General features: G+C 36.0%; 1 protein-coding gene across 1 annotated transcript in view; it reads right to left on the bottom strand.

Annotated features, from left to right (window-relative positions):
- Window positions 1-14,421, bottom strand: part of LOC145483779 (uncharacterized) — an 83,957-nt gene extending 69,536 nt beyond the window's left edge. The window contains exons 1-3 of the mRNA XM_081462323.1: window positions 14,336-14,421; window positions 13,620-13,731; window positions 7,349-7,565 (exon numbers count right to left, since the gene is read on the bottom strand). Coding sequence (XP_081318449.1) covers window positions 7,349-7,489 — 141 coding nt within the window. The 5' untranslated portion in view covers window positions 7,490-7,565; window positions 13,620-13,731; window positions 14,336-14,421. The remainder of the gene's footprint in view (window positions 1-7,348; window positions 7,566-13,619; window positions 13,732-14,335) is intronic.
- Between the last annotated feature and the right edge of the window lie 490 nt (window positions 14,422-14,911).

The following is a 14,911-nucleotide window of genomic DNA, read 5'->3' as shown; positions in this document are numbered from 1 at the left end:
CCTTGTTTGAAACAGCTAATTAATACCCGGCAACATTTACGTCTGTCCAAATTAATTTGTCATTTTTCTGCGCATGTGCAGCGAATGACAGAGAAAGAGTACCACAAGTATGCAGAAAGCCTGACCAAGCAATATAAATATGTGATTTGCATAACCAATTGTTAGCGAAGCAAATGGCGGTGCTTTTGGATGTCAGGGTGGCCACCTGTAATTCCTAATACGGCACGTGCAGGCGCTTTGTTAGGAGTGGTGGGGGATGTCTTCCAGTAGACGGTACCCCCGGGTGAACTCGCTCCGGCCCTACTGGCAACAGGAGGTGTTCACAGATTCCTCGGTATTTCAACCTCTGTCCCAGAGGTTAAATGGGAATGACAGCCGCCTTGTCAGCGGCGGGAGAAGCCCTAGCCAGGGTTAGGCAACAACAGCCATCGAGCACTCACGACGAGGGTTTTGCCACCTTTGTTGGTCTGTAACACAGCGTCACGTGACAGTAACACCATTAGAGCTGATTGCTCGAGGCATGTTTATATTTTTTTTGATAAGAGAATATTGGCTGCTTATTTCAAAAGTGCCTTGACCGTTTCTCGTGGTTCTAAACTTTGCATTAATTCAATCAACGGTGTTTCCAACAGATATACCGTCTGTTGACGGCTTTTGTCTTTATGTATTTTTACCAAATCCCAGTAAGGCTCTTCTTTCCTTGCCTTTTTCAATTTTTTGTTTTTCATGTGGCTTGCATTGAGAAAACCATTCCTGCCGCGCCCCATTTTGCTAAATACTTGCAAAGCTTTTTAAAGCTTTGCAAGTATTCAAGATAAAGAAAAAAGCAATTAAAATTGCTTTTTTCTTTATCTTAAACGTGCACTAAGCGCAATAGCGTCTAATAACTTCTCAATCAAACCCCCTACCCCAACGGAGGCCAAAACTACTTGTTTTTCATTATCTTTCATCCCTTCCAAATACGCTGTAATAAAGGCGGCACAACTTCTTGAAAATCTGTTAGAATATTTCTGATCTCCAAGATACTATGTCCCAAGAGCGGCAAAATTTCTTAAATGTTCTTTAGAAGCTTTATAGCTTTTCAAAAGATTTTTCATTAATTCGAGTTCATCAAACTCATTGACCTGCGTTTCTTCGCCCTCATTCATTGACCTCGCACTTGCAATAATACCAGCTTGCATAAAAAGACTCTGTTTGTCCGTAGTTGTTTTATATTTCTCTTCTGAAAGATTATTCATGTTTTCAGCTGACTGGTTGATAATGTCTGCCATCGCTATACAATGAACACGCAAACCTTCAATTAACTTTTTTCGGAGAGCCATTTTTTTTATGCTTGTAAACCGTCGTTTTATGCAACATTTTACCACATCCTGGGCAGCTTTCTTTAGGAAGCCTTTCTGTTTCCAAACTTTCACAACTATATTTTCTGTGCCTTTTAAGCGAGTTCGATTGAGTAAATCTTTTGCCACAGGCGTCGCAACAGTAATTTTTCTCTTTTTCTTGCTGCAGTTCAGGTTCATAATCAAGTTCGACTTGTTGATTTGTTGTAACGTCGGGTAGATTTTGTTGGAGGTCTTGAAAATCCTCTTCCGTGGGTACGTTGTTTGCAAGCGCCATCTTTATTCAACATGAATACAAACCTTTAAATAATTCTTGAAAAACAAAGTGCAATTCTTCAGGTCTCGCGCTCAAACAGAGCTTACAAAATTTATCGACTATTTTTGGAAGATACTGCTGAAAAAAATCACACAAAGAATTATCTAAAGTCACGTTCAATTCCGGATCAGTAAGATCTGACGCTTCTTCTTTAAAAAGTGAATTGATCAAAAGGTTCAGCATCTTTTTCTCAATTTCAGGTCTTTGTTCTTTGGGCGTCGCCGAAAAATTTTCTTTAAGACTAACAGAGAATTTTTCTTTAAGTTCATCCATATAATCAAAAAGACTTTTTAACTGATCCACTGCCTCTTCTGAAGGATGGTTCATTTTTCTAGCTCCCACTTCTTTTTCTAAAAGCATGTTTATGTATTTAACTGTCACTTCCTCGACTGAAAGATTGTTCATGTTTCAACTGACGGGTTGATAATATCCACCATCGCAATACAATAAACTTGCAAACCTTCAATTAATTTTTTTTAGCGTAGGCAAGTTTTCAAATGGGTGTGCGACATCACGCGCGCCCTCAGTAGTAGGTGTGGAGTCTAATGGATACTGGCAAATTCTGTGTACAGATATCTCGTTTACATATAGATATACATTTTTTGATATCTTTTAACCTTTTTACAATTGTAAATTTAGTTAGCATCGGGCAGGTGAAGAGCCACCCTGTGGATATACTACCCGAAATGCCATTATTATTATTAATATTAGTAGTAGTAGTAGTAGTAGTAGTAGTAGTAGTAGTAGTAGTAGTAGTAGTAAACACTGTTGAAATAGGTTTTAATAGTTTATTTCTTTTATTTACTTTTACCTTGTAATATACCGATAGTGACGTTGAAACCCAGGAGGGAGCCATTATGTAAACACTGTTGAAATAGGTTTTAATAGTTTATTTCTTCTTTTACTTACTTTTACCTTGTATATACCTTATTTATAAAAAAAAAAAAAAAAAAAGTAGTAGTAGTAGTAGTATTAGCTTTAGTTGTAGTAACCATGATATCATGACATATATGATATGACGATGATGATAATAAATTATTATTATTATTATTATTATTTTGATATTATTATTACTATTATAATTACCGAAAACTTAAGGAACAACAGAATTTCTGAATTTTTTACCAGATACATGTAAGATTCAAGTTTGTATGGAAAAGTGCTCAATAAAGTTTGATTTTTAAAAAAAAAATTATTATTATTATTATTATTATTATTATTATTATTATTATATTAAAAATTCTGTATGATTCGCGGCGAGCGAAGCGAGCCGTGAACTGTCACAGAACTATTTTTAAAACCTGTCACAGAACCACCATTGTCCATGTGGACGAATGTACTAAGGTTAAGCAACTTGACCTTAGTAAATTTTTACCTTGGTAAAAGCTCAAGTGTAAACACAGCATTAGTGGTATATACGGGTTTGGTACATGAACTTGAAACTGACAGATACAGACCACTTTTTGCTGCCTTCAAGCAGAAGGCTGCCACTTGGTTGTTCGTAAATGCTTCTTCAGTGGCTTGTAACAGGCTGGCTGATAGATGAATGATTCCAAAAGCAATCTGAGTCAGTTTCATCCCGCAGTTTTTAGCGGAGCTCCGGCGGCCCGAAGAGCCGCCAAGCGGAGCCCCATACTCATATAGGAAAGAAAAGGAAACCCATGAGTTGATTTTCTCATGGTTATCATGGCTAGCGGTATTGCCCGTGGGCACGTACGCACGACGGCAACGGCGACGGCGACGACGACGACGGAGTCGCGCAACATGGCGACCATACTCCAAATAATAGGTTGACAGAGATATGCAGCCTTGGTTTACAGTGTACTTCTTTGATATTGGACATCCAAGTTATGATCAATTGACACCTGTCAAAACACGGTATCCGCTGACCAGTATCACGTGACCATATCGCGGGCTCAAGTTTACAGCTTATCGAGGTCGAGTGTTTTATAAAGTTGACTGCTGACCAAGTGCCGTTTTTCGATTGGATCGCGGGCTCATCTCGGGTTAACTTGTTGAAAACAGGGCAGGATTGTTCGGAAGCCGGTTAACGCTAACCCAGGATTAAAAGTTAACCGCGATATATATTTTTCCTCTATACAAATGGTTTTCGCTGCTTTGTTTTGTGTATATAGTGATTATTAAAACTCAAAACAGAAGGCCAAACAATATACAGAAAACTTTTTGGGGTCAGCTTAATTTGACTCTGAACAACCCGGCCCAGGAGCTTCGCTTTCAGGCTGGCCTAAATCTATATATTAGATTATTCGCCTTCGATTTCCATGAGATGACAGCTGATAAGGCTGGAGACCGAAAGGCGAATTATCTGTCATCTGTCACCTGTCAGCTGTCATTTCTCCTAGTAGAGTTCTGAGTAAATTTCCTTCAAACAATGATTTTCAATTATTTCTTAACCTATGAGTAGTATTTGAAACGCGCGTTCATCTGTTCATCTAGCAATTTTGAGGTTTGCAAGTCGCTTCACGCTGAATGACATTCTATTCGTTTTGGGGGACTTAAAGTGCCACTATGATCAAATTCTCCATACCCATTTTTTTACATTTTCGCACACAATAGGTCTTTCCTAGATTTTTTGCCAAATTTCAATCTATTACGAACATTAGAACTCATGTCGTTTTGACCTTTATTTCCGAGAATTTACGGCCGCCATTAATTTTCCTTGTTCCAAGTCTTGGTTGAGAATTTGAGAAAATGACGTCATTTTCTCAAAAATACCACACGGGTTGAAATTATAATAACAATTAGCACAGCAATTCGCATAAAGAGTAACAAAAACTTTGAGAAAATGACGTCATTTTCTCAAATTTTCAACCAAGACTTGGAACAAGGAAAATTAATGGCGGCCGTAAATTCTCGGAAATTAAGGTCCAAAAACCACGAGATTTAATGTTCGTAGAAAATTGAAATTTGGCAAAATATCTAGGAAAGACTTAATTTGTACGAAAATGTAAAGAAATGGATATCGAGAATTTCATCATAGTGGCACTTTAAGTATTCCAATATAATTTCTAAATATTCCTTCGAAGCTTTGTAGAAACGAGAAAATGACGCCATTTCGTAGACAACCCTTAGCCAATGTAACCTGAAGGCTGATGCTGTGGTGACGCAAGTATATGTATAACGTTCTTCACCAAAAAGAAAATGAACAGTATGGCTAGAGTAGGATCACCCCTTTCACTTTAAATTTAACAAAAATTGTATTAGGTTGCGTGGCGAAGTCAAATATGTTTAATTAGAGACATTGTTTGTTGAAATACTACTCTTTAGAATTTTGTTAGCTCTTGTCTTTCCTTCCATTATTCTTAACCTGTTCCTCTCGGGCGAGTTCTCGTGATGATTCGCTCTTAGTTTCAACCATGTGCATGAAATGAAAATACCAGTGCATGACTTTTTGAGGGAATATACGTTGTGCGTACTACCCAACTGCATAAGCTGTAAGGTAACTATAGAAACTCTTTAGCTGCGGAAATAATTAAATATACTAAATCAAGGGTGAATGTGAAATGAATCACAACAAAACTTACTGTTTTGTATGAAATCCTTATACATTTGGCTGACACGTTTTGTTAAATGAATGAAGTCTATCATGTTTCAAACTAGCAAATAACAAAATCATAGCCCTTCTCTAAATAATGTAGTCTGGTTGCGTTTAAAACGTACAACGATTCAGGGGATATAAACTTCCGCTGTAATTTTATGTATGTATGCTGTTTGTCCCAAGGAAATTTCCATCATCAAAATAACTCAAACGAAATTAAAATTGTTCCGAATTCGCGAAAATTGCAATTATTTTTTTAACAAATGTCAGGTGTTACAATAAGCGAGAAACCAACCCGAACGTTTACTTTTGTGGCAAACTCATTAAGTGACATCCTAAAACTTAATTTCATTTTGACCCATTTATTGTAGATTATCATGTGAAAATTACCCAGTTGGTCGTTCGTGAACTCGTGTATTTAAGCAATCGGTGTCTAAAATTTAGTTATTAATCCATTTATTTATTCAAGCTGCAGAAGCTAACCACCTTGTCCAAACGAAATGTACCGTATTTGTAATAGAGCGGCGTAACTTGAGGCGATTCTTGCCAAAAATAGAAATATTCGTTAAGCCCAATAAATGATTTAAATAAAACTACCCAAAGAACTTAGATATTAATTTTTTTTAAATGAAAGTAGGAGAGTTATAAACGATTTCATTTCAAAATTTGTCATGAAAGTATTCCAATTCATGAAAACTGACTTTGTGCCATTAATGCTTAATTCAGCTAATTTTACAAGAAGATCGTATTTTATGAGACTTTTCAGATCGTACACGCCAAAAAATTGTACGCAAACTGCTAGCTGGTACTGAGTGATAATCATTTCTTGATATCCGCTTCTTGATTTATAAGAATGAAGCACTGCAATTACACCACGTTAAACACAATACTTAAACTGCCACTAACCCTAATTTTTTTTTTTTCGCTAATATAAATTTCCTTTTTCTCCTGATCACCACTGCGAAAAAATTATCGTTGTAGTTATTTTCATTAATTTTCTATGAATTTTAAAAGTTTGTAAATTTCCATGTTCACGAGCGAGGAAGAGCGGAGAATGGGACGAGTTGGCTTTTGACGTCACTTCGGGAATAACAATATTTTGTTTCTGAGAAGAATGTATGCGAACATGGGATAGTGTGTGTCAAAATCATTGCAGCATGCAAGGAAGATAAGTTGTTGGAGGCTGTAGCAATACAGGATGCGTAGAATAGAAAAAGACCAAAGAAGTGGGCTAATCTGTGCGAAGCTAAAGCTGGGGAGCCGTTGAGAATTTCTTCGATCTCGGGTTCGCCAAAATAAGTAAGTAATCAGGGAAACTAGTAGATTTTATTAAAGGAAAAAAAATTTGGGGGGCTAGTGGCACTTTAATCCGGCTTTCAATAAGCGTAAGTAATTATCGTTAATTTGACACCTAAAGAAAAATTAAAACAAGGACTTTTTTTCCGGCAGAAATAAACGAGACCTGTTGTAGCTTGGACTCATGTTTTAGCGGAAAGAAAAAAAAAGATATTGCAAATTCGTGGTCACTGTGAATTTCATCAGCCAATACTAATCTTTAAAAGCACAATACCAATATTAATCATAAACGTTTCAGCCAAATTCTAGAATGATTAAGTTTTAACTGAAATGGTAACATCAAATCCATTTTCATTACAACTCAGAGGACTTAATTCATAAACGTTTAGTTCGTCAAGGGAAGAAAATATGTTCCCGGGTGTTATTCTGCCTGTATACGTCATATGTTGCGGATACCGCATATTTGCCCGGCTTATTTGATTATTTAGCCGGGTGAAAACCTGCTGAGGAAATAAGACTTGGTTTGCTAGCTCAAACATGGTTGTTGTATATCCTTATGATTTAGTTTTTGTTGCGCGACTTTGAAAAGACTTGAGATCATACGGTAGTCTGTAATCTGTAGCATTCATTTATCAGAGGTATCAATAATATGGGACCTTTCGAAAGTCGCCTATAAATTAAAAACAATTAAGAACTTTTAAGAAGCTTTAGAAAATTCTCCATCTGAAACTTGAATATTCACGAAATGTTTGTTGCTTGATTAGAATGATTTAGACCTATAAGTTAGTAAGAGTACGTTACGACTTCTTGAGAAAGTATATTGAAAGGCAAGTTTACCTCAGTCAGGCAGTTTGCGTAACATCGAGCCTTCGTGACAATTGAATCGCTTGGACCTCCTTTCACATTATTGAAGAGGGTGAAAATCCATAGAATCAGCAAAAATGGGCTGCAGGTTCGCCTGTAGGGCTGCCAAGCCATCGCCAACGACCCAATGTCCGGTGCAGTCTACACTGGACACAATCCAATATATTGCAGTTTAACTGCAGTTCGGTCTCTGTAAAAGAAACGTCAAGTTTGAATGTTGTGGCAAACATGTTGACCTACAATGCTAACTGACACTTCCGCTAAACGGGTTCTGTCTGGCTGACGAGCTGACATGAGGTAATGTCATTAAATCAAGAATTTTTGGACTACCTTTTTACATGATTTTCCTAGTTTTTTAAACACGAACTCACTGAATTCAGCAGATAATTTCTTAAGTCTAACTACTGCATTGTAATCAATCGAAAGTGGCCCTGGTAGTAGAGCATTTTTTTAAATTCGTTTATTTCTTGTTGTTCCGTCGTCAGTAGGTAGTTTCAGCGGGGGAGCTTTAAAATCCTTTGTTTTAATGTCTGCATGGTATTGAAAAATATATTAGGAACAAACATGGAATATGACTTAACACCTTTACGACCATAAACACATTTTTACAAGAAAACGATTTAATTAAATTTAAAGGACCTTTTTTTTCAAAAACCTTTCTGCTATGGAAAACTCGCCTTCAACGCTTCATCTTCGAAATCAGTTTTCAAAGATTTAGTCTTAAAATGCTGTTTCATGATATGTGGAAGTTTTTCACCATTTTTGTCAACAATTAAAAAATGTCTGTTAGCTACTCTCCAATGGAGCTACTAAATTTGTAGATTTTATTTCCTTTTTATCCAGTTTTAAGAGACCAGCAAAGAATTGTAGCCAATATAACGATCATAATTCAGCTTATCCCCGTTTTCCTTTATTGATTTAACATGATCAGTTTAAATTACCGTGACAGAACGAACCCCACGAACTGCCGGAGAAATTGAGTTTTATTGACAATTAAAAGAGACAAAAGAAATTTAATTGTTTCCATTGCTTATATTGGACTCCTGTCAAAAATAATGTTACTTTACAGAATATATTATCTCTACTAATTAAAGTTAAAAAATCAAACCAACGAAAAATATTGCTGCTGCGTAAAATGTGGTTTCGTAATCGACATCTGCTTTTATTTTGACCCAAAATAATTTTGTGATAGTTCAAGTGTAACTATTTTTAACACTAAGTGTTTCATGATTCCAATTGTATATAAGAAAATCGCCATATTGTTGCTGCATGTGAATTTCGGTTGAGATGAATGAGAGCCATGATTGATAGCGAACAACTGAAAAACATCTAATTTGTTACTCTTGGTTATCTGGCCATTTGCAGCATTAGCAATACCTAATTGCAATGAAAACAATAATAACTTGCAATAGCAACTTGTGATTTCAAATCGAACTCGCGCTGCGCGCTCGTTCGATTTTGAAATCACTCGTATGATTTCAGACCAAACTGCACTCCACTCAGTTCAATTACCATTATTAATATTGATATAATTATTAATATTAATATTGATATTGATATTAATATTAATATTATTTTTTGGTGTCTTACACATGACACATTAATAGAATAAACCAAGATGAATCCGAGCTAGGCTAAAATATTGTTAATTGTCACAACCACACAAGTTCGGAAAGCCTAAATTAAAAATATCTAGGAAAATTAACACCTGTTTCTATCGTAACAAATGACGTACCTTAATTCTTTGATTCTGCTTAAGTTCTGTTAAGTAATTATCGACACTAAATGGAATTTCAATTAAAAAAATGTACATCATTTTATTATCATGCAGGTACATACGTGCTCGTGAAATACGGTCCACATCATTTTGAGGATTCACGTGGCTTTGAGCAAGGCTGAAAAACTATTTCTTTCCTCTATTACAGAAAAAGATCTTGGTAGAAAATTTAATTGAAATTTTTGGTAGCGTATTCAAAGATGTCGTTTCAGTTTCCCTTCCACAAAAACGATGCCAAATGTAAACTGGCGTACCAACAAAAAGTCATTTGAAGCCTTTGCCAAGATGCTGGTTTGTTGAGAATGTCAAACGTTATTTCGATATCGCATTCACAAGAACGACATGCAACGAGAGTTATGCGCGGCTGAAATGTACGATAGAGTACCACGCTTTGTGGTAAACTCTCAAAATTGACAGCCTGAAGTAATACTTTTATCCCCCCAAGACGTCAGTGAAAATGCGTTTTATTTTATCACAAAAGCTGATGTAAATCTGTCAAAAAATATGCATAAAGCTAATTTGACTCTTAAAAGTCCGCCACCTTCTTTTAGAACAAAATTATGATGGTAGATAAGGGTAAGGTTTGTCTTCTTGACCGACAGAAAATGATCAATCAGAATTTTTGTCAAAAGCATTTCACAAAGTTCACCCTCTCGAGATTGCTTGCTAAGCAGTTGTGATTGACGGATATCCGACTACCAAACATGCCTTAGAAAAAAACTTTTGTACAGACTGAAATCTATTTCCACACAATACAGATAATATTAACATAACCGACAAAGTGGCCAGCGAATCCAAACGTAATAACTGTGGTACTAACCAAAAATTCAACCTATATTATTATTTTACACGTTAAAATTACCGAAAAAAAAAAATGAAACGGAAATAAATTTTCGCTATTTTTTCTCGGTCAACACAGGGTAGAAACCGACGACTTTCTGAAGCGTGTGACGACCAGTATTCCTGTTTCAAATAAATATGTGGAATAAAACGCATTTTCTGTTCAATAACTGATTCGCCTTGCAACATACTAAGCCCAAGGAGTCCGATAAGTCCTATTTTAATCTCGTCTGTACTCGAGAGGTGCCCGAGGTGTCGATATAGTCCCAACTGGTCAGATATTTTATTAAAATAAAGTCGCAGCGCGCATCATTATCAAGAAATTATCAGGTACTGTCTGCTTTTTATCTGGACCGTTACAGATAACTTTGTAAACTAAGTGCACTTTACTGAAATATACTTAGTGGCCAATGTACAATTTTTCATGAAGCGTGGTAGTTAAAAACTTATCGTTGCCACTATACAACCAAAGCGGTTATTCATAATATAGATAAACAAAGGTTGAAAATGTGAATGCGTTATTTCATCAATCAACCACGATCTCCTTTGAATCGCAAGCGCCCGGCCAAACAAAATCCATTACATTACCAGGAACCATATACCTTGTGCCGGCGCTATACTTTTTTTCATGAGGAGTGTTAGTGTGAGTGTTAGTCCAACCGGAGAATAAAATTCAAGGACACTTCCCGACACCAGGTGATCTCAGTAAATGAATTGGTCCCATCTCAAGGAAAAGATTTCTTACAGCGCCATTGATAAGAAGAGGTTTTATTCTGCACAGTGTATTAGGACGGAAATGAGACTGTTTTCGTGTGCGTGCAATATTATTAGATTATCTAATTTCGTCTTTGAACCTTATTGTCGGAGAGATGATAAGAAAACTGATAACTAACCTAATTATTAATTTAATGGCATGTAGCAGTTGAAATGGATTGTTAATTTATGAAAATTATACGGAACAATTCTATGCGTTTTTATAGAAAACATAACAATCCTTTATCTTAAATTGAACTAAGGATTTGAATTCAAATGCTGAATGCTGCCGAACGTAATATCGCAAAGTGGTTTCTGTTTCAGATTAACAGGTTAATGACTTTGAGAAGGGAAAATAAATCTTTTGTCCCCCAAGCTCGGTGTCAACAAATTTAAATTAACGTGGAATAACACTGAACAGGAATAAATAAGTTATGTACGCAGAAGGCACGCATTTTATCTGCATTTACAAGCAACATTTATTTCACGTTACTATTATGTATCCCGTTGAAACAGTTAATTCAAGTCTTTTTATATAGCTACTGGTTAAACCTAGTGTGTCGAAACAAATTCACAACTGAATTGAAACTGAAAAATTTTGTAAATTACAGATCTAAAAGAGGCATAATCAAATATAGATATCGACGATAAAAAGGTATTCAATTTATCGGTACTTACTAAACCGAAAAGCCCTGTTGACGTTATCTTGAACTAAAAATAAGACTGATTATTTCAAATTCACCTGACTTACTTTATTTAAATATTGTCTGAATTGAAAGGAACTGGAAGCAGGTGTGGAAATGTTCGTCGTTACACTTCAATCAAATAATGAAAAGTTTAAGAAAACATCATCTGGAAGCTTTTACACCAGTTACGGTTTTAAGCCAAATACCGGAATTTGTCTCCAAAGTCGTGATCACCCCAGATACAGTTGTTGAGTAATAGACTATAAACTTTTGTGTATACTTAACCCAATTTACCCCCAAGGCTATGAGCAATTGTGATAAAAATTTGTGGCTTTTCGTAATGTTTACAAGGAACACGTTAATCTATGATTTAAACAACTGACCGTCTTCTCAAGGCAACGATAGTGGGTATATTTCGGAAATCTAGTGTTTTTCAAAGTTTAAGGCCCCGTCAAAACGTATCTGGAAATACGATAGCGTCCCCTGCAGAGCATGCGCAATGCCAGTAATATATCAATAGAGTCCTGAAGTGTGACGTCACAAAAGAATAAATTTGAGAAACTATGGGATTTGGCGCCATTTTCGAATAGAGCGTCCTTAAAAAAGGGTCCTTGCCAAAAATTACCTCTTAATTGTAATTCCCAGCCGAAATATAAAGGATGAAAATTTGGTACTGCCCCATATAAATCTCTCTAATTTTGAGTCAGTTCTAAACTGAAGGAATCGAAACAAATTTTGAAGGGTTTGTATGGGATGCTATCAAACTTTGATCCCTTATATCTCTATCGGGAATTCCAATTCAGAGCTAATTTTTGGGATGAGGGCATCTTTTAGGATCCTCTATAAGAATATGACATCATATCCCATATTTTCAAAAATATTATTTTTGCGACGTCATCACTTTAGGACTCTATTGGAACCAATTTAGTAAGGTGTAAACTCCACTGTTTACTCTTGTTCAAAACTCTTACAATATGTCGAAATCGGCTAAAACACCCAGGAATTCCTCGACCAAAAGCAAGGCTGACTCATTCACTTGAACAGATGACGAAGTAGAACTTCAATCGAAAGTTGCATTTGAGCATTAAGTTGAAAAAACCGCTGTGAAATGTCGACTGGAAATCGGCCTACGCTTGAAAGAACCCCAAGTAGGAACGACATAAGATGTCTGTCCGCCATCTTGATTTTTCACTGGGAAGAACGCAGACCGGGAAAGACTGGACACGATCTATGACAACATCGCATTCGACAAGCTCCATTGTCGTCCGTGCACACCCAAACAATGAGCCGGCTTTTAAAAAGAAAACCTCCCTTTTGGGAACCGTTTTCGAAACTCTTTCTGTTTCTGGTGCCTGAAAGCACTGCTTAAGCGTGGACAGAAGGCTAAAACGGAGACAAAAATCTCCGTTTTTAAAATATCTGGATACACGAGGAAGGAGTTTAAAATTCTCTCTTTGCGAGATTTTCGGTTTTATAAAGATTATATTTCAATGCTGTATTGTTCTTGTCATGAAAGGAAATAAAATGTAAGTGGGAAGGGGAGTGTACTGGCCACGAAAGTCAAAACAGTCTATAGCTAGGTTTGAATGTTTTCGAGACACGGTAGACACAAATGACTTTCATGTTCTTTGTGCCCAAAAAGATGCACTTCACTAACGTGTCCACTTAATTTCTATTTCAGTTATCTGATCCCGAACATTTGCCACAATATAGAGAATGCTATTCTCTTAAATACTAAGTTTTTAGGTTTTAAAATTTTGGCATTTTTCACAGGAACGCGACGTCACAAATTTGGTACCAGGCGATATAATATTGAAGAATTTCAACAAGGACCTCAAAATGAAAAAACTTGTTTCAAATATGTCTATCCACTCAACAAATATAACGTTTTTAAATTTGAATTTTGTTTCGCTTTTAGTTTAAGATTAATTGCCCCTCGACGTGGGATTTTAGGCAGGTAAGGGTCGCAAATGAAAAATTGCCTAGGCTAAATGAAAAGGTAAACCTATTCTTTTTACAAGGATAAACTTTTATTCCAGTAAACGCACAAGAGGCCATCCTGACTCACAGAAGATAAAAAAATGCATATTTAAACTCAACACTGATTGGCTAACAGAATGAGGTGAACACCAAATACGTTAACGCAAGCGCATAGAAATCTGCACAGCGTTAATTGCATCTGCATTACCTTGGTTTACGTTTCTCCAAAAGTTCCGTGCACCGCCGGAAATGAAGCCTGTCCTCTCCTATAATGTCTGATATCCAAATCCCATTGTTGAGCTTGATTTTCGTGTATTTTCCTGTCAGTTTGTTCGAGACATAAGACATTCACTTACTACTGTAGAGTTTCTTTAGTATTGCATGTCGTCATGTTGACAAAGTTTTGACATTGCATTCTAAAATGAACCTTAAGCAACATAAAGGGTAAAACCCCCTTACATTTCATCTCACTCGTTTTTGAAATACCAAGATTCTTGCGAAATGGAAGCGTCGAATCGTGTATTTGAGTGAATAACTAGCTCTAGATGAATAATAAAGGTTTTTATTTAAAACAGTAAAATATAATGGCTAATTGGAATAATCTGTTTTATGACATAAGCCTGTGTCCACGGTGGTTGCTCAGTTTAATTACGAAAGCCATTACTTTGTTTCCAGTGTTATCTCAAACAACAACAGACAATCACAAATGAAACCAGCACACACATCATACGTGTAGATCAGCTATACCCACATAACAAATGGCTAGAAATTCTTACTAATAAATAACACTGTTCTTCCATAAAATGAACACAATGCTTGGTAAATCTATATACTTTGGAAGACCGTTAATAACATAGACAGACTTAGTGGTTGTTTAAGCTAAAATTCACATGATTCCATCGAGCTAACAGGCACTTATCTTACCTGAAAAGATTGAAAGAGATTAATAAATCCGCTCAGCATTTGAACGCCAAGCTAAGTCAAATGATTTTTAGTGCATTTGTCGCATGAAGGCTGTTGATTTATCCATAAAAAAGGAAATAAGTCAACTGTTGTATCTTGAAACTTTGGCTGACAACTCTGAGCCTGCTGGTGACTGACACTGTTCTCTTAAAAAAAAGCACGTTTGATTTACTCTTGAGACAACAAATTTCCTAAACAAGCATCATTTGAATAATAATGTCACGTAATCAATCGTTTCTTTAATATCTGAAATTTGGTCGGGCTTAAATCTTTGTATTTTCCTTTTTATTTCAATTTGCTGTGTATTGCTGCAATTCTATTCGAGGAAATTTATCGAGCGATAAAATCGAATTAAACTATTTTAATTTAGTATTGCAAACAAACCTCAACAATTAATTCCCAAATGTAAAGTTTGAGAGAGGAAAATAAATAGAGCCTCATAAAGGACGGTGTTTTCACGCGGCCTTTCCTTATGTTATATCCTGTTTCCGTCGGGAATAAAATATACATTACATCTTTGACAGTTGTAATTACACA

This window comes from Orbicella franksi, chromosome 4 (genome assembly GCF_964199315.1).
Source record: "Orbicella franksi chromosome 4, jaOrbFran1.1, whole genome shotgun sequence".
NCBI classification, from domain to species: Eukaryota; Metazoa; Cnidaria; class Anthozoa; order Scleractinia; family Merulinidae; genus Orbicella; species Orbicella franksi.
Note: the sequence above shows the minus strand (reverse complement) of the source record. Positions and strands in the feature narration are given on the sequence as shown.